The sequence below is a fragment of the Schistocerca cancellata genome, chromosome 2 (assembly GCF_023864275.1).
Source record: "Schistocerca cancellata isolate TAMUIC-IGC-003103 chromosome 2, iqSchCanc2.1, whole genome shotgun sequence".
Classification (NCBI taxonomy): domain Eukaryota; kingdom Metazoa; phylum Arthropoda; class Insecta; order Orthoptera; family Acrididae; genus Schistocerca; species Schistocerca cancellata.
Genome location: NC_064627.1, coordinates 725814255 through 725842171, shown reverse-complemented (window position 1 = coordinate 725842171; position 27917 = coordinate 725814255). Strand labels below are relative to the sequence as shown.

The window sequence follows — 27917 nt, the reverse complement described above, 5'->3', positions numbered from 1 at the left end:
GCTAACACAATGCTGCTGTCAACAGGTGATGTAATTTTACGGGAGTCCATTTTCGAAAAAAAAAAGTGTTCTTTGTGGGCCAGAGGTACCACTGGAGAGCGCTACAGTCGCAGATCGTGTTAATTGACACGTCCTGTGTGGCGCCAACCAGTGCTGTGTCTCAAGTTGGATTTCTCGTCTGCGTACACGTCAACGTTAGCTGCCTGATCCCGTATGAGGACGGTGGCTTCGACTCACGTGACAAGTGTAGAGACAGCACCTCAGGTGGACTTGTAAACGCCGTTAAACATGTCGACGACGTAAGGATGACTGTAGCACGGGACAGGTGGTATGGTATGTCTCTCCAGCAGTCATTTGCTCGCAATCTATTTAGGAACAGATAAAATGACATACTGAGGCCGCTCTTATGCTAGAATGCTGTTCACAGAACTCATAGCGTCAGTTCGAGTGCAGGTGTAGAACTTTCACGATTTAAAGTGAGGTAACAAAAGTCATGGTATATCTGAAAATATCGTGTCAGACGTGATTTTGCCAGCCTTAGTGCAGCACCTCGACCTGGCGTGGACTCGTCGTTGGAAATAGTCAAATGATTTCCTCCAACTACCAAGAATGTTCTTTTAACCAATCGGGAGCCTGGTGAAACGGCGCATCGTCATAAATAAAAATTCGATCGTTGTTTGACTTCAAATAGCCTCCAAGTACGCGATCATAATCATTTCCAGCCAATGATCGGTTTTAAGCTGAACCATAGGTTTAAATCAAACATCACTGCGACACCTTCTAGCATATACTTCACTTAGAGATTTAGGATGAACAATTAGATCATTAACCATTAGAGACAACACTTTAGAACTATATTTTATTATTTATTCTCTAATAAGGTTAATTATAGTTTTACTATTTAAGCAAGCAAATTTGTTCTTCATAAACCAAACCTACTCAGCGAGAAACATAAAAACGAAAATTAAATTTATAATATTTTTATGACCCTTATCTTTAGGAGGCTTACCCCCATTTCTTGGGTTCCTACCAAAGCGAATTGTCCATTCAATGTAAACACAGCCCACAGCTTGCACAGTGCCCTGTTGACAAAATGGGTCCGTGGATTCGTGGGGTCCGCCCCACAGTCGAATTCTACCATCATCTCTTTCCCACTGAAGTCGGTACTCATCTGACCACGTCACGTTTTCCAGAGGTCCGGGGTCCGGCAGATATGATCACGAACCCAGGAGAGGTCCCGCAGGCGTTGCCGTACTGTTAGCCCATTTACGACAAATGTAGCCGCACTGTCCTAGCGGATACGATCATCGTACGTCCCACACTGATTTGTGCGCTTATTTCAAGCGCTGACAACACTACGTAAACGCTGATGCTCTCGGTAGTTAAGTAGGCCGTCTCCCACTGCTTTGTCATTGGTGAGAGATAATGCCTGAAATCTGACATTTGTGGCACACTCTTGACAATGTGGATATCGGAATATTGAATTCGATGACGATTTCCAAAATGGAATGTTCTATGCTCTAGCTCCCACTACCGTCGTGGCCATAATCACATCGGAAACCTTTTCACATGAATCACCTGAGTACAAATGACAGCACCGCCAATGCAAAGCCCTTTGAGACCTTCTGTACGCGATACCACAGCGATTTTATATGTGTCTATCGCTATCGTATGGCTATTGCCACTCAGTGTATGCAGAACAGTGTGTGTAGAACAAACAGGCGGTCTCCGAATTGCAATTTCTTTGTTTATTGATGTGCGAACGGAGCGCAATATTCAAAGCAGGTAAGTATTACCAAGGAAAGGAAAAATAATGAGTACCGGAATGAATTAAGTGAGAAGAACCTGCGTTGCTTCACACAGCCTCGCTTTGATTGGGGGACGTATATTATCACTGATAAGTGGCTGACTTGGGACAAAGCGTACAGCAGATAGTCATTAACGTTAACCGTTCAAGACAGTGTAGTGAAAATATCAATAAGATTCTCTTACAGGACTTGCTTACCATCAGGCACAGTTAATTGATTGAATATGAATTTTGAAATCTGTGTACCAGATCTATTAATAATTTCATTTCATTGTAGACTAGCAAATCTGTACATGTTTCCATTGGTTATGAAAAATATCAAAAACGCTTTAACTAATTGTAATATCATAACACAAAAACTATTTTTCTGGACATTTGACTGGGTTATAATGGAGTCCATTTTTGCCTATTTTCAGGCTCCGACACCTGGAGTTTCGTGCCAACAATGTGAGTATGATTCTTCTCTTGCAAGAAAGGTATCGTATTTCGAATCACAGTGGGGAACTGTCTGCAATGTAAATCCAGCACGCTGTAATGTATTGTAGTTCGGAAAATTGGAAATTTGTGGTAAATTCCTATGGGACCAAACTGCTGAGGTCATCGATCCCTGGGCTTACACACTACTTAAATTAACTTACACTAAGGAACATACACACACACACACACACACACACACACACACACACACACACACCCATGCCCGAGGGAGTACTCGAACCTCCGACGGGGGAAGCCGCGCGAACCGTGGTAAGGCCCCGGACCACGCGGCTACCCGCGCGGCTTTAGTTCGGTGTATGATCATTTACAGTCTTTTTATCTGATAATATACTGAGAAAAAATAATTCAATACCCTAAAGGACTGAATTCAGTGGCATCACGGTATAATACCTAGGTACTGAGTGTTATTGTGTTTGATATTCATTTGTCGTAGTCGTCGGCGCTCAGGACACCTGTCTATGCACCATAAATTTTGATTCTGTAGGCAGCAACGGTCCTGAGTTTAGAGGTGAACAGTGTTTGCATTTTTCTGTCTAGGGTACACATATGCTCCACGGACGAGTACATACTCCTGTTGAACATCTGCAGAAACTTGAACGGTATAGCATTGTGGACCTGCGGGAAGCTGGGTGGACGTGTGGGTGGATTGCTGCACATGTTGGGCACAATGTATCGGTGACGCGTACTGCTTTCAAAAGTGGTATGTGGCACATTGCCACGCCTCTAGAGCAGGTGATGGACATCTGTGCAGTACAGACGCCAGATCGACACGTACTCGTAATGCGAGCTGCGGCGGGCGACCGAACGCCATCCAGGAAGGAAATTCGGATCTCTGGGAACTGTCTTCTGGCAGCAGAATTTTCATCAGGTATGCCTCTGGCCGGCTATCAGTGACAACACGACCCCCAAACGATGGCTGCGTTAGTGTCATGAAAGAACTGAGTGAAGAGTGGAATGGCGCCCTGTTTTCAGTATAGGATCTATCTATATGCGATTGATGGACGTACACGTGCATGGCGTGGACCGGGTAAACTGCTTATTCCAGAATGCATTCACCTGGGACACAAAGCAACCCAGGCTGTATGACGTGGGGGGCCATTAGTTACAAAAAACGGACACGTTTGGTGTTTCAGTATCCTTATCAAGTAAGACAAGATTGCGGCACTTAATTCGTGCCACTGACTTAACTCCCGAAAATATTTCTAATGCTGAGTTAGTATTAATTAAATTAACAGCACCATCTAATGGTTCTTTGGTGTATTACGCCCTGGCGCTTAAATAACCGAACTGCTAAGCCCAGCAGACGATTTTGGATAGAACTCGAAATGAGATATCTTTCTTTACAGTATTGTGATTCTTACCCAATAAGGCCAGTATCTTGTCCCAAGCCACAATAAAATTATCTGTGGGAACCCTACAAATATTCATCCAGTAGCTTTGGAGATTAGCATCCTTAAACAAAGAAACAGACTGCCACGACGGTTTTCCATAAAACTTGAAATCCGTGATAAGGTGTAGATGAGACGAAGACTATACGTTGCCACAAGCTACGCTCAAGTTACCTGTGTGAACCCCATCAACATTCTTCTAGTAGTTTTGGAGATTTGTTTGTTCAAACAGACGCACACAACGGTTTTGCCGTCTTGTTACTGGTATATGTAGGAGATATACAGGGTGAGTTGCTAACTACTGCCACCAAGATTAACTGCTAAAGTATGATAGGATCTGAAAATTTTGTGGGACAAAAGTTGCATGGGACAACGGGGGCCATAATATGACGTTGGTTTTCTGTTGCTAGGTCGAGTCGCGTCAGAGATATGAAGGTCATTTATTTTCTGACAACGGCTATCTAGACGAATCCAGTAATGTGTAACAGTCAACGGAGGTCATAAAGGTGGCATGAACGTCTATTTATAGAAACAGTTCGAAGAGATGGCCATTGGTATCAATGCAGTGCTGCAATCTTCTTATCGTGGATTGAGTGGTATTCCTTATCATATCAGCACTTACGAAGCACATGGTTTGACAATTCTCTCTCTCGCATATCTTCAGGTGTAGTTGGAATATCTTTATAAACAATGTCTTTTACTAATCCCCACAAGAAAAAATCCAGAGTCGTCAAGTCTGGCGAATGAGCGGGCCACGACACGTCTCATCCGCGTCCAATCCAACTATTGGGGAATTGTCTCTGTAACTCATTTCTAGCCATCAGCGACAAATGCGCCGGGCACCCACCGTGTTGATGCCCCATCCTATCCTTGTTCCTAAGGGTATTTCTTCCAATAACAGACCTAATGTCTCTTCCATGAATGTGGTGTATTTTTATTTTATTTACACTTCAAGTTCCGTAAGACCAAATTGAGGAGCAAACATCCAATGTCATGGAACGTGTCAGTACACATTACAACATAATAGTAATGACAGATAAAAATAAAATATTTATGAACCTGAAAATGTCAAGCCACAAGTTTAAGTAAACGTAGTCAACAATACAACGAGAATCAGCTTCATTTTTCAAGGAACTTCTATACAGAATAGAAGGAGGGACCCATGAGGAAACTCTTCAGTTTCGGTTTGAAAGCGCGTGGATTACTGTTAAGATTTTTGAATTCTTGTGGTAGTTTATTGAAAATGGGTGCAGCAGTATACTGCGCACCTTTCTGCACAAGAGTTAAGGAAGTCTTATCCAAATGCAGGTTTGACTTCTGCATAGTATTAACTGAGTGAAAGCTGCTTATTCTTAGGAATAAGCTAATATTGTAAACAAGAAATGACAGTAAGGAATATATATATATTGATAGGCCAATGTCAAAATACCCAGACTCGTTAAAGGAGTCGACAAGAGTTTAGTGAGTTTACAATAGTTACTGCCAAAATCGCCCATTTCTGAGCCAAAAACGTGTTTTTAGAATGGGAAGAGTGACCCTAAAATATAATACCATACGACATAAGTGAATGAAAATAAACAAAGTAGACTAATTTTCGTGTCGAACTATCACTCACTTCAGATACCATTCGAATAGTAAAATGTCAGCATTAAGTCTCTGAACAAGATCATGAACGTGGACTTTCGACGTCAGCTTACTATCTATCTGAACACCCAGAAATTTGAACTGTTCAGTTTCAATAATCATATGCCCAATCTGTGCCATTAAAACGTCAGATGTTGTTGAATTGTGTGTTAGAAACTGTAAAAACCTGACTCTTACTATGATTTAGCGTCAGTTTATTTTCTATAAGCCATGAACTTATGTCGTGAACTGCACTCTTTGAAACCGAGCCAGTGTTGCACACGATATCCATCACTACCGGGCTAGTGTCATCAGCAAACAGAAATATTATAGACTTACCTGTAATAATAGAGGGGACATCATTTATATTAATAAAGAACAGGGGTGGCCCCAACTCTGATCCCTGGGGCACCCCCCACTTGATCGTACCCCACTCAGACCCCACATCACAGCCATTCTGAACACTGTAAATAATGACCTTCTGCTGTCTGTTGTTAAAGTAAGAGGTGAAGCAATTGTGAGCTACTGCCCGTATTCCGTAATGGTCCAACTTCTGGAACAATATTTTGTGATCAACAGAATCAAACGCCCTAGTTAAATAAAAAAAAATGAACAGCGTTCGAAACCTTTTGTTCATCCCATCCAATACCTCACAGAGAAAAGAGATTATAGCATTTTCATTTGTTAAACGACTTCTAAGGCCGAACTGTACATTTGATAGAAAATCGTATGATATGAAATGACCAATTACCCTTACATACACAGCTTTTTCAATAACTTTAGCAAACGCTGATGGCATAGAAATAGGTCGAAAATTGTCTACATTATCCCTTTTTAAAAGGCAGCATTACTACTGAGTACTTTAATCGTTCAGGAAACTGACCATTCCTAAAGGAAAACTTACAAATATTGCTAAATACAGGACTAACATGTGCAGCACAGTACTGTAATATTCTAATAGGCACTCCATCATAACCATGAGAGTCCTTAGTCTTCAGTGATTTAATTATTGACTCAATCTCCCCCGTGTCTGTATCACAGAAGAGTATTTCTGACATCGATCTCGGAAAGGCATTTGACAAGAGAGTTATATGATTCTCTGTAGAAATTAAATTCTTATTTAATTTACCATCAATGCTCAGAAAATGATTTTTAAATACTGTACATATATCTGATTTTTCAGTAACAGAAATATTTTTACTGCGAACTGACTTTTTATCGTCGACTTTGAGCTACTGACCAGACACTCCCTTCACACACTGACCATATGGTTCTAATTTTGTCCTGTGAATTAGCTATGTTATTTGCATACCACACACTCTTTGCCTTCCTAATAACATTTTAAGCAACTTACAGTACTGTTTGTAATGGGCTACCGTAGCTTGACTGTGACAACTTCTAACACTTTTATATAAAACCCACTTTGTTCTACATGATAGGCTTATCCCACTAGTCAGCCACCAGGGCTGCCTTTTACTACTAGTACCCCGTTTAGTACCCCCTAATGGAAAGCAACTCTCAAAGAACATGAGAAGTGTGTTAAGGAAAGCATTATATCTGTGTTACCGGCATTATAAACATCCTACCACTCTTGTTTCTTGACGATGTTAAAAAACTCTCTATTGCTGTTAGATTGATTTTCTGACATAGTTTGTAATTATATGTGACATTTGTTTCAGTAGAAAAGCCTTTTAGTATTAAAATTTGTGCATCATGATCTGAAAGGCCATTCACCCTTTTACTAACAGAGTGTCCGTCTAGTAACGAAGAATTAACAAAAATTTGTCTATGGCTGTGCTACTGTTCCCCTGCACCCTAGTTGGAAAAACACAGTCTGCATCAGATAATATGAATTTAGGAGATATACCAACATCCTTTCTCTTGCAACGTCATTTACAATATTAATATTGAAGCCACCACATAGAACTAATTTCTGGTACTTTCTATAAAGAGAATCAAGAAATCCCTATAGCTTGAGCAGAAATGCTCTGAGGTCAGAGTTAGGGGACCTATAAACAATAACAATTAGAAGTTCAGTTTCACTAAATTCAACTGCCCCTGCACAACACTCCAATACCTGTTCGGTGCAGTGCCGTGATACGCCTATGGACTCAAACGGAATACAATTTTTTACGTATATGGCCACTCCCCTTCCCCGCAATGAACTCCTTGAAAAACAGCCATCTCATCTGTATCCTGGCCTCTGAATTGTCAAATTATTTAAGTTGTGCTCCGATATACCAAAAATTTCAGAGACAACATCTATAAGCAGTTCACTAACATTATCTCTAATAAATCTTATATTTAGATGAAATATGCTAATTTCTTCCCTACTTGGAAACATGACGTCCTCTGAAGGTGAGCCCTTAGTTAGAGGGACTTCCTTTAAGCAGGTATACCTATTAAGATTTCCTCGACAAAATAGGGGCCTATAATTCTGTCCTACAGAGTCCCACACCATACATTCACTGACCACGGTTTTTGGTTTGCAACTTGCCGCAGCCAACATGGATTTTCAGTTGCCCAATAATGTATGTTATGCAAACTAACATTTCTATGGCTCGTGAATGTAGCCTCGTCAGTAAATAAATTCAAATTAATAAATGTGTCATCCCTCTGAATTCTGCCCATCGGCAGAATTCAATGCGACGCGTACAATCCGTACCAGTTAATTTTTGGTGGAGACTGATATGGTAAGGATGATATTTATGGCGATGTAGAACACGAACAACACTACTCTGGCTCATGCCTGATTCACTTGCGATTTTACGCGAACTAACACAAGGGTCTCGAACCACAGTGGGAAGAGTACCAATTTCCGTTTGCCCGTTAGTAACTTTCCTTTGCCGGATATATTTCCGGTGCGTTAAAGACAGAATTCTCCTCAATTTATCATACACATATTTAAATGTACGACGTGTAGGATGAGTACGTTGAGGATATGTTTCAGCGTATAAGTCTCTAGCTCTCACTGAATTTCGTTTGAATTAACTGTAAATGAGAAGCATATCCACTTGTTCTTCGAAGGAATACCTCATTCACATTCGCTTGACTCGACGATATTTGTCTTACCGTTCCTGTTAGTATTGTATTGCGAAACCGTCGAATGGTGTTTACACTCAATGGTACGTTAGAAGGATACGTCGTATTCGGCGAATATTAACTATTTGCACGATATACGAGATAACATCGTCAGAGCCTGTGCTTCGGTAAGTGCCGCAGTTATAAGGAATACCACTCAATCCATGATAAGAAGATTGCAGCACTGCATTGATACCAATGGTCATCATTTCGAACATCTTCTGTAAATGGACGTTCATGCCACCTTTGTGGCCTTAGTTGACCTTCAAAGACCTTACTGGTACACATCATTGGATACGTCTCGATAGCCGCTGTCAGAAAATAGGTACCAAACTGTTGTGTACATAGTTCCACGTATTCAGCGCGTACACAGTTTTCCCACTAGAGCGCGCCCCATTAAGCACAACAGCTGAGGCGCAGCGCTCGTCCATCTCCACACTACGAGATGGCGCTGCCTTAGATACGGACCAAATTCTGCTTCCGCCGATCCATGTACTAATATGTAACGCAGCCAGTGAGATTGCTGCTAACGTAGAACCTCTTCTCCTCGCGGATCACACTCGCGCAGTGATACCTGAACGCGCGAGGTATTATAATGAGTGTACAGACCTCCGATTAGTCAGTCTGCATTTGTCTGCACCAGTCTGTACCAGTCTGCATTTGTCTGTACCAGTCTATAGTCAAGTTTCAGTCTGCGCCTAATAAGATTACAATATTCCTGTACATAGCCATGAAGATAAATGAATAGACACTTTGGCAAGTATCGGAGATATGTGAGAATAAGATTAACGTACCAAGACCAAAGGAACTTCAGATTGTCAATTGTAAAAAGCATCCAGAATCAAGTTACGTAATGTCTGTGCTTTATTTGTCCCATAAACCTTTCACCTACTATCATACTTTCGGAGTTATTTTATTCGGCATTAGTTAGTGACTCACCCTGTATATGTAGAAGAAGACAGAAGATACAAATATAGATTTAACTGTCCTGATAACAGAAGAGTCGAATTGTTGTGACAGTAAATCTATGTAGTGGAACTGGATATATGAATTAATTCGTACCGTTAGTCTCCTAAACTCACAAACAGCTGTTGGGTTTTAGCTTCAAATGGCTCTAAGCGGTATGGGACTTAACATCTGAGGTCATCAGTCACCTAGACTTAGAATTACTTAAACGAGACTAATCTAAGGACATCACTCATATCCATGCCCGAGGCAGGAGTCGAACCCGCGACTGTATCAGGAGCGTGGTTCCGGACTGAAGCGCCTGGAACCGCTCGGTTAAGCGGCTGGCTGGGTTTTGGCGTCGTCAAGTAGCCTCCCCCTCAGCGTGACGTCCTTGGCATTCTCTTCCTCCAAGTATTGGAAAACCTTTGGCCATCTGGCGTCTCCATCTTATTTTCGGTCCACCTAAAGATCTCTCGAGTTTCATCTCTGACACTTGGCTGGACCATCTCGCTCTCCTTTGTCTTCGCTACATCAACAACATCTCTTTCATTACACAGGGTGTTTCAAAATTTGGAAGTTCGAGGGTATGTGGAATTTGTCATCAGGAACAAAATGAAGATAGGAACACGTGTCTGTGTCATCCAACGACACCACAGAGCCTGTGGATGTATATGGTTGTGTTAAGTTACTACGGGACCAAATTGTTGAGGTCATCTGTCCCTAGTCTTACACACTACTTAATCTAACAAACTAACTTACGGTAAGGACAACATACACACATCCACGCCCGAGGGGGGACTCGATCATCCGATGTGGGTCAGCCGCACGCACAGTGGCAAGGCGCTGGAGACAGCGCGGCTACCCCGCGCGGCTACCCCGCACGGCGGTTGTATATGTATTTATGTATACAGGATGATTCCGTGATGATGTTACAAATTTTCAAGGATGATGGAGAAGGGTAAGTGGGTCAGTCTGATGTAAGGGACCACTTAGTGGAAAGGTGTCAGTCGAAAGTTATAAACGAAAATCATTCTGATACCTCTGATGTTAGAACATATACACCGGTAGTGTTGTTGCTAAGACTGTAAGGTAGGCAACTTTCAGAGGTGGTAGTATGGAGCAAAACAAGGAAAAAGTATCTGGTAAACATGGGCTCTAAAATACATACCTGAAGAGATATGATCACTTGTTCAACAGATGTGTTTCACAGTAGCGAAGTTGAACAATCGCTCATAGCTCCTGAAGTAAGCATTTTAGAAGCCATACTTGCTAGACATTTTCTCTTCCTTTGGTCCATACTACCACCTCTGAAAGTTGACTGTCCTATAATCTTAGCAACAACAGCACCGGTGCATGTATTCCACTGTCAGAGAGATATGAGAGCGATTTTCGCATGTAAATCTTGACTCGTTCGTTTCTTGGCCCTGGTCCCTTACCTCAGACTGATACATTTATCCTTCTCCATCATCCCTGAAAGTTATCACGGAATCACCCTGCATATACACACATACACATTGGTTGGTTGATTCAGGGTGACTGGACAAAACGGCGAGGTCATCAGCCCCATCGGATTAGGGAAGGATGGGGAAGGAAATCGGCCGTGCCCTTTCAAAGAAACCATCCCGACATTTGTCTGAAGGGATTTAGGGAAATCACGAATAACCTAAATCAGAGTGGTCGGACGCAAGTTTGAACCATCGTCCTCCCGAATAGGAATCATGTGCTAACCACTGCGCCTCCTCGCTCGGTACACGTATACAGGCGCCCATGCCTGTAACTTTGACGTTCTGTAGCGTCGTTGGATGATGTTTCGGGACACGGATTCTTACCCTCATTTTGTTCTTCAAAAATCTAGCTACTTACCCACGAAGTTTGTAGGTGTAATATTTCTGCCCGTACTACAAAACTCGTCTCATTGTAGTGTATCCTTATTTCGGATCATCTTTAGTGTCAAGTGGACGATAGTAATTTGTTGAGTAAATATGACACTCTTGGAGACGCTTTCATCTTCGCTCTCATTCCTTGCTTTTCATCATTTCCGGGTTTCACTACAACCCCCAGGTATTTAAACTCATTTACTTCTTGAATAAGGTCAAAGAAGCAACAGAAAAGAAAATGAAGGGCTTAGTCTCCTAAGGCTTCGGTGATGTTTACCGCTTTAGCATATCTGTTAAAAAAAATATTATTTTGACAAATATTTTTTGATGTAGGTGATTCTAGTAAGAATTTCCACAACGTCATGTGTCACAACAACATACATTGTAGAAAATATCGGAGACACTTTACGAGTATAGCAGTCCCTGTTACCCTGTTACGCGCTCGTTCTCTAGACTGTAACACCAACCGGGAATTATCGTGTGTTCCTACAGCCGTCCTCACACGAAACGAGTTCGCTAGCGCTGATGTGGAGCTGCACGAGTTTTGTGACGTCATTTCCTGTTATTTCGCCGGCGGTTCTAGGCGCTTCAGTCCGGAACCACGCGGCTGCTGCTCTCGCATGTTCGAATCCTGCCTCGGGCATGGATGGGTGTGATGTCCTTAGCTTAGTTAGGTTTATGTAGTTCTAAGTCTAGGGCACTGATGACCTCAGATGTTAAGACCCATAGTACTCAGAGCCATTTGGAGAGCCATTTTGTTTCCTCGTCATTTATCTTTTATCCCACTTACCATGCTTTTCTGAATTGTTTTCTTGTCGTATTTTAAGGTCATCTAGACTTCCCGTGATTAATGTTACATTATCTGCTAAGTCCCTCTTCCGCTTTGTATGCTATACCGAGTGCATCCTGTAATGTTATCTTGAACAGGAGTGGTGATATTCCATCTCCGTGCATGACACCTGTTTTTATGACGAAAGACATGAAATGTCCATCTTGCTTTTTCGCTTTCTCTTTCGAGACTTCAAGTGTAACTTTTACAAGATTTGTAATCTTCTTTGGTATTTTGTACTTTTCTGTTAATTAATAGAAGATTAAATGTCATTTTCGAAGTGATTGCACACTGTGCTACAGAACTTACTGTAGACACCAAGCAGATAATAAAGAGAGGCAGCAGAACTTGTAACAGAATGGTACACAACGATATCGCGGAAAACACACTTCATAGGTAGTAGAACAACTATGGATAACCTATCGGGGTGACGAATGTGATTTGTGTTGCAGCCAAAGTGTCGGACATACCGCGAGGTTACCAGTTCGTGCCTGGTTACGGGTTGGTGAAGCTCTACCGCACGTTCAAGACGTGGTGGGCGGCCAAGAAGGCCTGCGAGGCTGATGGATCACGGCTGGCGATCCCGCCAGACCGTAACGCCGTCGACGGACTGAACCAGATATTCGCCAAGGAGAACGGACTCTGGTGGGCCTGGGTTGGCATCTCTGACGAGGCCAGAGAGGGCGTATTCGTTGGAGTTGACGGTAAGAATGACATCGATTGTAGCTGTCATCAGGTGATTAGTATGTGAAGGTGAAACATAGCACTTAAGACTAACAAGATTACCTGCCCATCCGGTTGAACAGTACAGTAGTGTAAATCACTGTAAATGCAGGGTTTCACGAAACTAATAGTGCAATGTCTGAGCATACATTTATCGAATTAACTGTGAAAGTAGTGGACTCATATAAGACATTAATAATCATGGTGGAATTATATTGTTCCTTTCATAACACAAGAAATAAAATAAAGCGTTTGCATTTTCTGTATGGGAATGGGTGTACAGGCACGCAGGGTCCTGTTGAGTTATTGCCTTGTTAGCACTTTATCTAACCTTCGTTTTTCCTAATTACCATAAAAATTCTCTTTGACTTTGATTTTGTTAGGGTTTATTGTTCTTGCAAGGAAATTGTCGCCCACTCTTCTCGTATCCTCTTTTCAGCTCACATACGGTCTCAAATTGCCATCTATTGCGAACAACACATCTTGAAAATACTCCCCAAAGGTTTTCCACGGGGTTAAGATCCGGGTTACGTGCAGGCAAGAACAATACATCAATATCTTTATTTTCTAACAACTTTTTTGTTGTAGCAGGAACATGCACAGCTGCCTTATCTTCTTGAAATGTTAAACTTTCGTCACCTAGGTCCTCACAGATTCTAATCAATTGTGTCTTTAGCATCTCAGTGTTCAACTAATAAATGCCTGACTTAACTTTACCCTAAATTTCTGTTCATCCTTACCTGTAGCTCTTTTGCCGGATCATGACAATGATATTGAAATCTATGCGGCTCATTTAAATTAGACTTGATTTCATCACTGATAATCGCTTTATCCCATTCTGAGATCTGTCGCGTATGTTTTTCAAATGGTTCAAATGGCTCTGAGCACTATGGGACTCAACTTCTGAGGTCATTAGTCCCCTAGAACTTAGAACTAGTTAAACCTAACTAACCTAAGGACATCACAAACATCCATGCCCGAGGCAGGATTCGAACCTGCGACCGTAGCGGTCTTGCGGTTCCAGACTGCAGCGCCTTTAACCGCACGGCCACTTCGGCCGGCCGCGTATGTTTTTCAGCAAACTCCAATCTACGCTGATTACATTTGAGTTTCAGATAGGGTTTCTGCAGTTGTTTCATGAATGCTAGGTTTTTGTCATATGGCAATTACCGGCAACTGTAAATCAGCATTAAGTTCAGAAGAATAATGGTTTGTGGCCCTTGCTTTGAGCGAAAGTAGTCCTTCCTATGCCTCAGATAATTTTTTCCTTTGCCCACATTTTCCGTTCTGTCCATATAGTGCATCCAGTGTAACGATATTATTATTAATCACTGCAATGAACAGTTCAATTGCTTAGCGATTTGATTATTAGCGAGTCTCATTTTCTTGTACGTAATGATTTACGCTTTTTCATCACATGGTAATTGTTTTCCTCGCGGCACTGTGTCGATCGTGGTTTATGTACTCAACACGCACTGGCGCTAATGACATCTGTTTCCTATATACAGGAAAGCCACGTACGCACACATTAACACCGCACAGAGCCGGCTGTTTTTTTACAGAGTTCCACCCTCTGCCACCTTAATCGTTGAGGTCTTGTTATATACTGAGCTGCTTACATCACATGCAGTATCATTTCGTTGCATTTGTCAATATACTGGAATTCAGACTATCGCATATACATTGTGAACAACTTATCCAGCCGACAATGTTAATTATGTTGCAGATATCCATGCCTTTACACTGATTTCCAATACTGTACAAGAAATGAAACGTAGGTAATCTCACTAATACAATGGTTGTCTAAACGGTTAATGCGTAACGGAAACTCGGGCACACTGAAAGAGAAGCTTCAGAATACTGTGACTAAAGTTAGTGCAAATATTCTACGGTACATAAGAAACGAAGACATACGGAGAGAATTTAGTAGCACCTTATTCAAAAAGTAAAAGTTGTTGAGTCTTGAGAAATATATATTTGTTAGAATAAGTCTTTAGTGACTCTTTTAATTTACTACAAACCTATTACACTTTTCTATAAATCTCCTTTCACTCCGGAACCCTCTGCTTAAAGTTGTACTCTCCCTTTCAGTCCGTCTGCATAGAAGTTCTTCCTTTGGTAACTGAATCGGCGACGATTCAGTCTTAATTTTTCACGTTGTCGTCAAACCGTTGGCCAACAGTCTAATGGGTCATACACCTGACTCCGAAGTTGTGACTGTATCGTTGGTCGCCAATATATTTCCAAGGGAAATACTAAACGAAATTGCTGAGGCTTTCGTGGCCACTTGTTGACAAACTGCCTATTGGCTTCTGTCTCGGGTTCTTCGGCCGACGTTCATCTAATGATTTTTCTGACATTTGGCCAGCACGAGTGGCTGGCATTGTCAAAGCTTCACCCTCTATTGCCGGTGGTGAACTGGAGCCGAGCTCGCGGGCGCAGACTACATGGAAATACTAAACCTTACCATTGATACAGGTAACTGTTTGTGGTCGTGTATTGCCTTGGATGGCTACCCTCGACGAAAGTTTTTCGTGCTGTTGAGTTTTGATGCGGCTTTTTTTTGTGGTATTTTCGCAGTATACATCATATTTCGCGTTGAACTATGTTCCATGAAATCAGCCAAAAAAAAAAAAATGGTTCAAATGGCTCTGAGCACTATGGGACTCAACATCTTAGGTCATAAGTCCCCTAGAACTTAGAACTACTTAAACCTAACCAACCTAAGGACATCACACACACCCATGCCCGAGGCAGGATTCGAACCTGCGACCGTAGCAGTCCCGCGGTTCCAGACTGCAGCGACAGAACCGCTAGACCACCGCGGCCGGCTGAAATCAGCCAAGAGAACGCCATTTTGCTACCACAAAACTATAGTCATAATTATTCGTTTCGAGTAAATAGGCTGCTTGAACTTTCTCTATTTCGTCCGAAGTTGAATGGTGCCACTGCATTGAAATTTTTTATGATTTTACGTTAGCGTAGAATACCTACGCATCGGTCGCCGTTACAAAGTGGGAGAATTAATTATCTCCAACTTGTCTATAGTTGTCCTGAAATGCTCGTTCCCTCGACATTCTGTGCTTTAGTGTCGGCCGGCAAACATTTTCGGTGCCGACCTACCATGACAGTCGTAAAAACGGTATGCGTGCAACATGAGGAAATTCTAATATTTTCAAAAGGTTGTGTCCACAGCTCGTAAATATTTGAAACATGTCGCGATTACCGCCAAAGGATGGTGAAAAGATTTATTTATTTAATAACCAGTTTCGATCCACAGACCACCATCAGGTTCATAAAAGAATTTACATAATACCAGGCGAGATAAAGTCATAGGCGTCAGACAATGGAATCCATGAGTTCATCACTGTTATCACATAGACATGGGTGACGGATGTAGCATCTTTAAGTGCACTTGCACGCACAGTTTATATCTGACGATGTAATTTATATTACTATCTGATGACCGAGTCGAATTCATGGATTTCACTATCTGACACCAATGACTTTATATCGCCTGATGTGCTATAAATGATTCTGTATATCTGACGATGGTCTGTGGCCCGAAAATGGTTGTTAAATAAATACATTTCATCAGCAGCTTTTGTCGGTATTCATGAACTTTCTCAAATGAGGAAATTCGTCACAGTACCAGTAGTGAATCATCAATGTGGTCGCAATTTTTGGTCAGTAATAATTCTAAAACAGACAGGACATGACAGCAACAACGTTACGTGTAAGGTAAAACACCTAATGATATACACTCCTGGAAATTGAAATAAGAACACCGTGATTTCGTTGTCCCAAGAAGGGGAAACTTTATTGACACATTCCTGGGGTCAGATACATCACATGATCACACTGACAGAACCACAGGCACATAGACACAGGCAACAGAGCATGCAACACGCATACGACCATCATTGGCACCAAGGCAGAAGCGACTCTCATCGCTGAAGACGACACGTCTCCATTCGTCCCTCCATTCACGCCTGTCGCGACACCACTGGAGGCGGGCTGCACGATGTTGGGGCGTGAGCGGAAGACGGCCTAACGGTGTGCGGGAACGTAGCCCAGCTTCATGGAGACGGTTGCGAATGGTCCTCGCCGATACCCCAGGAGCAACAGTGTCCCTAATTTGCTGGGAAGTGGCGGTGCGGTCCCCTACGGCACTGCGTAGGATCCTACGGTCTTGGCGTGCATCCGTTCGTCGCTGCGGTCCGGTCCTAGGTCGACGGGCACGTGCACCTTCCGCCGACCACTGGCGACAACATCGATGTACTGTGGAGACCTCACGCCCCACGTGTTGAGCAATTCGGCGGTACGTCCACCCGGCCTCCCGCATGCCCACTATACGCCCTCGCTCAAAGCCCGTCAACTGCACATACGGTTCATGTCCACGCTGTCGCGGCATGCTACCAGTGTTAAAGACTGCGATGGAGCTCCGTATGCCACGGCAAACTGGCTGACACTGACGGCGGCGGTGCACAAATGCTGCGCAGCTAGCGCCATTCGACGGCCAACACCGCGGTTCCTGGTGTGTCCGCTGTGCCGTGCGTGTGATCATTGCTTGTACAGCCCTCTCGCAGTGTCCGGAGCAAGTATGGTGGGTCTGACACACTGGTGTCAATGTGTTCTTTTTTTCATTTCCAGGAGAGTATTATAAATTTCCAGATCATAGTTACAAAACCATTATACACTACTGGCCATTAAAATTGCTACACCAATAACAAATGCAGATGATAAACGGGTATTCATTGAACAAATATATGATACTAGAACTGACATGTAATTACATTTTCACGCATTTTGGGTGCATAGATCCTGAGAAATCAGTACCCAGGACAACCACCACTGGCCGTAATAACGGCCTTGATACGCCTGGGCATTGCGTCAAACAGAGCTTGGATGGCGTGTACAGGTACAGCTGCCCATGCAGCTTCTACACGATACCACAGTTCATCAAGAGTAGTGACTGGCGTATTGTGACGAGCCAGTTGCTCGGCCACCATTGACGAGACGTTTTCAGTTGGTGCGAGATCTGGAGAATGTGCTGGCCAGGGCAGCAGTCGAACATTTTCTGTATCCAGAAAGGCCCGTACAGGACCTGCAACATGAGGTGGGGCATTATCCTTAGGGTTTCGCAGGGATCGAATGAAGGGTAGAGCCACGGGTCGTAACACAACTGAAATGTAACGTCCACTGTTCAACGTTCCGTCAATGCGAACAAGAGGTGACCGAGACGTGTAACCAATACCATCACGCCGGGTGATACGCCAGTATGGCGATGACGAATACACGCTTCCAATGTGCGTTCACCGCGATGTCGCCAAACACGGATGCGACCATCATAATGCTGTAAACAGAACCTGGATTCATCCCAAAAAATGACGTTTTGTCATTCGTGCACCCAGGTTCGTCGTTTACTACACCATCGCAGGCGCTCCTGACTGTGATGCAGCGTCAAGGGTAACCGCAGCCATGGTCTCTGAACTAATAGTTCATGCTAGTGCAGACGTCGTCGAACTTTTCGTCCAGATGGTTGTTGTCTTGCAATTGTCCCCATCTGTTGACTCAGGGATCGAGACGTGGCTGCACGATCCGTTGCAGCCATGCGGATAAGATGCCTGTCATCTCGACTACTGGTGATACTAGGCCGCTGGGATCCAGCACGGCGTTCCGTATTAGCCTCCTCAACCCACCGATTCCATATTCTGTAACATTCATTGGATCTCGACCAACGCGAGCAGCAACGTCGCGATACGATAAACCGCAATCGCGATAGACTACAATCCGACGTTTACCAAAGTGTGAAACGCATTTCTTCTCCTTACACGAGGAATCGCAACAACGTTTCACCAGGCAACGCCGGTCGACTGCTGTTTGTTAACTTTTGCGTCTGTAGCACGTCATCTTCGTGGTGTATCAATTTTAATGGCCAGTAGTGTATTAAGACCATCGCTTATCTATGTATTTACGGAGCACCTGACGATGGCAATTTGTCGATATGGGCTCATTGTGAATGAGATAAAATGTAAACAACTTACATAGCGGTGTAGCTGGATATTATTCATTTTGCACTGCGGGCCCCAAAGAACAAAAGTTATGCATCCATTCTGTTCCACTGTGCGCTCCAACGAACTTGTGCAATTCCAGCAGGACAATGCGTCACCCCATACGTCCTGAATTGCTACAGAGTGCCTCCAGAAACACTCTTCTGAGTTTCAACACTTCCGCCAGCCACCAAACTCCCAAGACATGAACATTGTTGAACTTATTTGGGATGCTTTGCAACGTGCTGTTCAGAAGAGATCTCCCCCCCCTCGTATTCTTACGCATTTATGGACAGCCCTACAGGATTCATGGTGTCACTTCCCTCTAGGACTATTTCAAACATTAGTCGAGTCCATGCCACGTCGTGTTGCGGTACTTTTGCGTGTTCGCAGGGGCCCTACACGATATGAGGCAGGTGTACCAGTTTCTTTGGCTCTTCAATGTGTATGACTTCTTCATTTCAGTGTGTAACCAACCATTACAATAGTGCTCCTGATAACTGCTGCGCTTTGAAGGAAAATAGGCAATCGATTTGACGCTTACAGTGCTCCAAAAGTAGAGAGATCTAAGCAAATTATACAGGCTACTTCAAAATTCAAATTATAAACTTCTGGGGGCTGTTGAGGGGCTTAGTAGATAATGTTTTGATGAGGAACCCATGTCCGGAAATGTACCGTTTGTATGAACAGTACAGTGTTTCTGAAACACATGTCGAGCTAGATCATGTAACATAACATACCAAAAACGAAGTGGAAACGAATGGATGTGTGAGAGCATGTCGCTGGAAGTCACCCAGTCGTACACATAAATTTTTACGTCACATGGAAAGAGATCAGCGTCACTATAGTGCCAAATAGAATTGGCCCCGCAACACGAGGTAGTTGAAAGGACCGAAAGGAACAGTGTGTGTCAATCAGCGACTGGTAACGGTGCACTGTGGTTGTTGTCTTCATCACAGCCTCATGGCCCAGCGACAAGATGTGGGTGACCTGATATGGAGAACAGCCATCGGGTAAGTGGAAGACAGATGAATTGTGACGAGCGTAGTCCATGAGTTTAGTATTGCTCACAGCAACGTGCCCCGTACGTTGGGAGCGTTTCGAAACACTGGTGCTGCCGTCCGAAGGACAGGTTGATTTCGATTTTGTTTTGGTGATCCATCTCTGATCCTCCAGGTCTTTGAATATGGTACATCCAATTTTCTGCTGCAAAAAGTGTTATTCCTTCAATAAACATAACACATAAAAAAGTCAGTAGGCAGGGTAGAGCATACTAAATTTTTGGGTTACATATACGAGATGTAGATGAGAATCTTAACTGGAAAAGTCATATTTTGGATCTCCTAAAGCGACTAGGTTCAGCAACTTTTGCAATCGGAATGATTGCAAATTTTGAGGTTATAGAAATTAGTAAGCTAACATACTTCGCATACTTCCACTTTCTGATGTCATACTGAGTAATGTTCTGGGGAAACTCAACACTTGCCGGCCGGAGTGACCGTGCGGTTCTAGGGGCTACAGTCTGGAGCCGAGCGACCGCTACGGTCGCAGGTTCGAATCCTGCCTCGGGCATGGATGTGTGTGATGTCCTTAGGTTAGTTAGGATTAATTAGTTCTAAGTTCTAGGCGACTGATGACCTCAGAAGTTAAGTCGCATAGTGCTCAGAGCCATTTGAACCATTATTTGAACTCAACATTTAGGCAAAAGGTATTCACTGCTCAAAAGGAAGTAGTTAGAATAATGTGTGGGGTTCATAGTCGCACATCTTGTAGGCATCTGTTTAAAGGTTAGGAATTCTTACAACTCCTTCACAGTACATTTACTCAGTATTGAAATTTTTTCTCAACGACATGGACCAGTTTAAGATCAAGAGCGACATTCAGGATTACAATACCAGAAAAAAGAAAGACCTACACTATACTTAACCTATCCTTGGCACAGAATGGGGTAAAATATGCTGCTATAAAACTTTTTCTTAAATTATCAGATGAAATAAAACGTCAGACAGCGGTAACAATTTCAAAAAGAAATTGAAATCATACCTCCTTGACAACTCCTTCTATACCATAGATGAATTCTTGAATATGAGTAAATAAATCTGGAGATATAATATATGCATTTTGTGCTATTTAAGGGAATGGGATAGAAAATAGAAATATTTAGGTATAACACTACAATGTAAAACAAAAGCATTTGTTTCCTGGACGTATTCCTTGTGCATTTGACACGTTCTACATCATAGCGGTTTTTCCGTGCTATTGATCGATGAAACACGTAACTAACTAACTAATTAACTTCATTGCATTTTCAGGATCATTCGGTCCTGACTTCATTTTTGTGGACGACAGTGCGCGACCGCACGAACGGCGCAGGTGGTGGAGCTCTTGAAGCGAGAGGGTATTCGGCGAATTCACTATTCGGCCCGTTCCCTCGACTTTAATCCCATCGAACACATGTAAGACGCTTTGGGGAAACACGTCGTAGCCCGTCCACGTGCACCAGCCACTGGTCAGCACACCATATTAAGAAAGATGTCCCTCCTTTTCTACTGTCTCGGGCATGTTTCCGAAATTGTGTTCCACGGAACATCGCTCTTCAAGTGCTCTGAGAAAAAACTTTCTATTAACATGGCGTTTTTGTTTTTAGATATTTCGACAATACTGATTTATTAAATAATTTTATCATGATTTCTGTGTTGTTAGTTATAATCTAAAACTGAATCAATCTTGAATAAAACAAGTTTTTCTCATTTTTTAAAAATTCTATTACCAGTCAAAATAAAGGGGGTTTTTCCATGAGAGTATCAGGATTCTCCAAGCACTTCGTCACAGAAAACGTTTGGGAATCCTTGGTTAGGGGATCATCATAAATCGCGGTGACTTCAATATAATTATTGTATTTGAATAAAAGTGTCGTTTGTGTCTCATTGCGTATTTCTTACAGTTGCGTTCTGTACTTAACAGTCGCAGTTCTGTCTATGGATGATCCAAGTTTCGGGAAACTGTGTTACGTGGAAGTGACACTTAATACGGAAGTTACTTTTCGTCCTGAAGTTTAGCACACCAGCGTAAGTTTGAGGATAGGATCACTTTCAAATCTCGCACTTCACGGTACGCGTAGAACGGAGACAATGACCTCTGAACTGTGTGCTGCACTCGAGTCCATGCCACGGGCAGCATTTTGAATACTAGTCGCCCCGTTCTCCCCCGTTCCTTAGAAACTGTAGGCTATCCGTTGAGGAAATGCTGAAACATAATCTGTTACTAACAGGAATAACAGGAATTATCAAAATTTATATTACTTCTGCAGTTCACTATCAATTTATTACCCTTTTGCATGTGTTACTGCTTATGTCAAGCATCATGATATATCACCTGTTAAACATAATTGTCGGCTACACCCTATCTGTAGGAAATAAAATATGGCCTTGTTGTTTGGATGGGCAATTTTATCAGCAGAAGTGCCGCTGGTTTCCATAACTACAGATATGAGTTATTTTGAAAGTGTTAGAATATGTTAAATGAGTTGTACAATTGTAGTGAAAATGACGCAGTTTGCTCTTAAATGACCTTGAAAAATGAAAGTGCTACTGGAGGTTGGCTAAAGGCTGGGGGAAAATGCATGACGTCTCAATCCAAAATGGTGAAGGGCAAAAATTTAAAACTCCAAGATGGTGATGGTCAAAATATTTAAAGAGCGCAAATAGCACTGTGAGTAGTTAAAAAAGTTTTTTTCATCCATAATATGACACAACCAATCAAAATACAGTATACCAAGGAGGCCTTTAAAACGAAACAGTCAGTCGAAATGTAACCCACCATCTTCTAAAGTATATAATTACTTACCCAAGATATTCCCAGTACTACAGGATTTTTTCATTAGATGTAAGCCACATCTCAATTCCGTAAATTGTTGCATTGTTCAAAAGTATTCCATTATTTATCAAAAATTACGTAAGCATACACATTTCTCATATATGCACACAACAACAAAAAATATCTTGTAGATGTATCAGTAATTCCACATGTGTATCATTTATCAAAATTGCATAAGCACCTAACGTTCTGCCTCTCTAGTGAGCGTCATCTCACTGAAAAAAATGTTTATTTTCAGATATTACGCGACTTCACTAGTAAATTCCATCTCTTTCTGTTTTATGCTTCACTGATGAATAGTAATTTTGCATTAGTGTCTTGAAATGATCCCCTTCTAAGTCTGTTTTAAATGATTTACAATCCCACAACTTCTTCTGTATTTCATTCTAAGCTGACCTGCGAGTTCTGCACCAGTTTTAGTCCTTTTAGTGCGGCAACTCATCAATATTTTGAATGTACATCAATTAAATACTGATTGCAACAATGAAATACATCTTACTTTTATCCACTGCTGTTGGCGTTCGCCGGCCGGAGTATCCGGGCGGTTCTAGGCGCTACAGTCTGGAACCGAGCGACTGCTACGGTCGCAAGTTCGAATCCTGCATCGGGCATAGATGTGTGTGATGTCCTTAGGTTAGTTAGGTTTAATTAGTTCTAGGTTCTAAGCGACTGATGACCTCAGAAGTTAAGTCGCATAGTGCTCAGAGCCATTTGAACCATTTGTTGGTGTTCCTTCTGTGGCCATATTACTTACATAAAATAATAATTTAAAAAAAACCGTCTTCAGTCACAATCATGATTTTATTTCAATCCATAATCCATTCCAAGCCTTGCCGCCCCATCTTGAGGTGCCTTGACAGTTTACAGATCTAGATTAATTATTATCCTAGTAAGATTTCACTGGTGTAATAAAAAGTGGCAGTGTATGAACGTAAGTTTACGAAACGATGCCTACTCGAAAAATAAACTGCTGTTGGCAATAGTGGATACATGGTTTTGAAGCACAGTACGAGTAAACATGTTTACGTACGTATATGCACTTTCTATTCTACAACATATGTGTAAACAGAAGTCAAAGCAGGTCATACAATTTCGAATGTAAAGATGCTGCATTTCTGCAGATACACGTGTGCTATTATTTCAAGGAACATACAAAGCTGCTATAATATCAATTATACACATATAGTTTTTTTTTTTTTTGTAAAACAAATATTTGTGAATAGGTCAGCTGTAGATGTGTTATCAAATGGTTTCACTACTGAATATTGTTTCTCTATCAAAAGATCTTTTAAAAGTATTGGAATAACTGTGGCTGCTAATCACTGTTTGTTGATTTAACATGTTTTCAAAAGTTTTTTCTTTGTATAACATCATTTCTGGTTGTTCTCATGGGTCAAGATTGTTGACATGGTTTTCTGTGCGAAGTACTGTTGTGGATTTTACTTAATCTGTGCCTAAGGTATACGCAGCTGGCTGTTGTGGATTTATGAAAGTGTGTTCTTTCTAAGATGTACGGAAAATTCTTGCTTTTTGGCATGTGTAAAATGCAAGGCAACTGTTACACTGTAATTTGTATATTCCACTGTTATCTGTTATCAGGATGTTTACGTTTACTGTATTGTGTGAGGTAAGTGGTGTCCAAGTTCGTTGTTTGTGGAGAAGGATATTTTGATCATCAATGACAAAATCGGCCACAGTTGTAAAAATTATTTTTTTTCTAAAACGGAAAGTTCTTATGGAGGATTGGTTACTTAGGACCGCAGCACGTTTCTGAGCTCAGTTATTCGAGACTATTACGTTGCTTATTGCTTTGGTTGTTGTCACTGGTTTTCATTATTTTGGTCTTATTTCTGATTGTATTGGTGTGGCCAATTCTGCTGTGAGCGATGTTCCTTAAAAATCTTTCATTCACGTATTTATTGTAATGGATATTCTTAATGTGATCAGTATTGCTCTGACTTAGATGCTTCTGCTAAATTGCTGGTAGGCCATAACAGTTTTAGAGGTTTCTTTCCGTTTTCATTAGTTCTTCGATAGCTTTGTATGGGTATAAATTAGTGACAATTTCGGACTATGCTCTCGAAATGTGCTATATGAATTCTTGAGTGACATTACACGAATTATGTGAATTTACTTTGAATGGACCCTATTGATTGGTCTGCAGTGTATCCACTTGCAAACATGGGAATCCGTAATTGGCACCTCGTTGGTACATAAAAGAAGTTTGCGTTCACTGCAGAGGATGCTAGTTTGTGGTTTCTTAGACCTGTTGGTGGCGGTTACAATAATTCATGTTTATACCGTCAGATAGACTGAGTAGTCCACTCGCATATGTTACAGGTACCCGATCTCTCGCGCCTGCATTTTAACTCTGTGTAGCTTGGTATGGGTCTGGTGGATGTGTATGAATCACTGACGAATCGAAAACTGTACTCGTGGAGTTACATTCTGTATTGACACACGCCTACTGGAGCACGGTCCATATAACCACGGTCCATATAACCCCCTGTCTATCCTCAAGTGGATCCATGTGTGGCTCGCCCTTACTTCCGAACCGTTGTAAGTTTTGTAATGGGGTATGGGATCTCTGGCTGTTTATATATTTACGTTCCATTAAACAGTGGTCCCCGCTAATTTAATTGAATCCCTCTGTTCTTTTGCACAGCTCCCCCTTTACGAGAGGCTTTCTGGCAGGTCTAGGATTGAAGAGGTTGTCCTGTTGCATGTACTATTTTAACATATTTTAAACTAGAAAGAGATTTTCACTCTGCAGCGGAGTGTGCGCTGATATGAAAAAGTTAACTAACTATACCAGAGTCAGAAGAGTTGGTAGAGCACTTGCCCGCGAAAGGCAAAGATCCCGAGTTCGAGTCTCTGTCCGGCACACAGTTTTAACCTGCCAGGAAGATTCATATTTTAACCTATTTTAACATCACTTATGCATTCTTCATGACTCACATTTCAGTTTATGTGGAGTTTTTTTTCTGAGAATTTAGCTTTTCTTATTTTTACTATGTGAATTGGTGTTATTATTCATTTATAATTTTCAGATGCACCTGCATATAGGGCACAGACCCTGAAAGCGGGCTGTGCTTTGGGTGCTTTCCTTTTTGAAATAATTTTTACAACTGTAGCATATTTTATTATTGTTGATAAAAATCAACAGTTGTGCATGTCCTTTCAAGGGAAACGGATGCTTTAATATTGGTATGATAGTTTGTGTATTGTAGTATCAGTGTAAGTTTGTTTCCTGTAAATGTAAAAATTATGTTCTTCCTTTCAATTAACAATAGTGAGGTCTAAGAAATTTATGGATTTATTTGTAATAAACAAACGTAATTTTTCAAGGACCAGGAATCGTTTAAATATGAAAACAGTTGATGAAGACTGTCAGAGCACCTGATGATGAGCCATCAGGGCTCGAAATTCATCATACATTGAAATAAAATCACGATTGTTACTGATGCCGGTTGATCTTTATTTTGTGAAAATAATACAGTCACGGATGAAACAATGACAACAGTGGATAAAATTACGTTATATTTGTCTAGCCAGGCACTAAGATCAGTGTATTCGTTTAAAAACACGAAACTAAAGATAACCAAAGTGGCCTTCTGCATCATATTTAACAACGAATGTGTATCTTATAGTTTAATACCAAATTATGCTAACATCATGAAAAAATGTTGGTCACAAGCAGCCGAAATAGTTAGCAGAGAGTTTGAGAAAGTCTGATTACGTGACAAAATGATGTTACAGCACAAACAGAAACAAGAACTTAATCGTTGCCTTTGACACTCACATCCTGAGTTAACTAAAATGCTACATCTGCTAGAATTGAATTATGTGGATGACTATGTTACAATCTTATGCACAAAAATTAGATCTCCTCCACTTGATAAACACACAAAATATTGAGCCCCTTACAAAAAAATACCACAGTGTCCATAATATTGTAACTTCTAATACATAGAATTTTTGTGAAAGAGTTATAAACAAAAGAAACATTAGTTTCACAAATACAGAAGAAATCAATGGCCTTATAAATATCAGACTAATGTTTAATCACTATAAGTTAAAAAATCTTATAGGAAATACAAAGAAAGCTACAGATATGGCCAACTGAAGCCATAATGAACAAATTAGCTTATCACGTATTACTTATGAAATTATTTAGCAATAACAGAAAAGCAAACGAAATATTGAAAAAATTGAAACAAAACCTCAATGCACAAGATGGATAAATAAAACTCCACAGTAATCCTGCACAGAGGACAACAACATTATTAAATTGAATCACAATCCAACCACTAAATTCCAGCAAAAATTAAAGAAATACTTAAACTCTCTTTCTCCTATTTGATAAATAAGAAAAATGTTACAAATTAATGAAATGCACTGCCCCCAAACTCATCATAACCAAACACACAAAACTAACTCTCCAATTAGATGGAGTGTTAACGTCAAGAATACACCAGTAGAAAATCTGTTCCAACTATTAAATAATATCCATGGAGAATTTCACACTTTTGAAACAACATACTCATTAAAAAATACATGTTAGTTAACAGTGCTCATCAAACAAGCAAAAATCCCCAGAGAAACTAGATTTGCATTTCACTTCGTTAATCTATTCACAAATGTACCTACCAAAGAGACAATTGTAATTATCAGAAAAAAATTAACTAACTATACCAGAGTTACAAGAGTTGGTCGGTCTGCCTGAACTAGTACTATCGTATAACTACTTCTGATTTACTTATAAAATCTACCAACAGAGAGAAGACTTAGGTACGGGTAACATGTAAAGCATTCTGGCTCACAGATTCATTAAACAATTAGAAAAAATTCTTTTGAATAGGCAGTTTATTAAAATGTCCTTCTCGGTGAACAACAGACTTTGACATATCGTACGTCCTACAGGAAACATAAATACCCCAATAACAGAACAGAGTGGAATATAATAATTACAATGTAACAGTTGCCCTGTAATCGACTAGACCAATTAGAAATAATGTTTCGCACAGAAAAATCTGCAGTAATCACACTGACTGAACAAATGGAGTTTATCAGCCACAATTATTTCTGTAATTTTAAAAGTTCTTCTTCCTGAAGAAACTAATATTTAATAGTGCAACTACCTTATAACGTACAGGTAAGTTTGATCTAATCTCAAATATTGATTTTACCAGAATAAAAAGTGCTCCTTCTATA

General features: G+C 41.2%; 1 protein-coding gene across 3 annotated transcripts in view; it reads left to right on the top strand.

The window, feature by feature from the left end:
• LOC126148036 (macrophage mannose receptor 1-like) overlaps positions 1-27917 on the top strand; it is a 72851-nt gene that overhangs the window by 35112 nt on the left and 9822 nt on the right. For all 3 annotated transcript variants that reach the window (XM_049915730.1, XM_049915729.1, XM_049915731.1), the window contains 2 exons: positions 2224-2254; positions 12504-12755. In XM_049915730.1, the coding sequence (XP_049771687.1) occupies positions 2224-2254; positions 12504-12755 (283 nt within the window). The remainder of the gene's footprint in view (positions 1-2223; positions 2255-12503; positions 12756-27917) is intronic.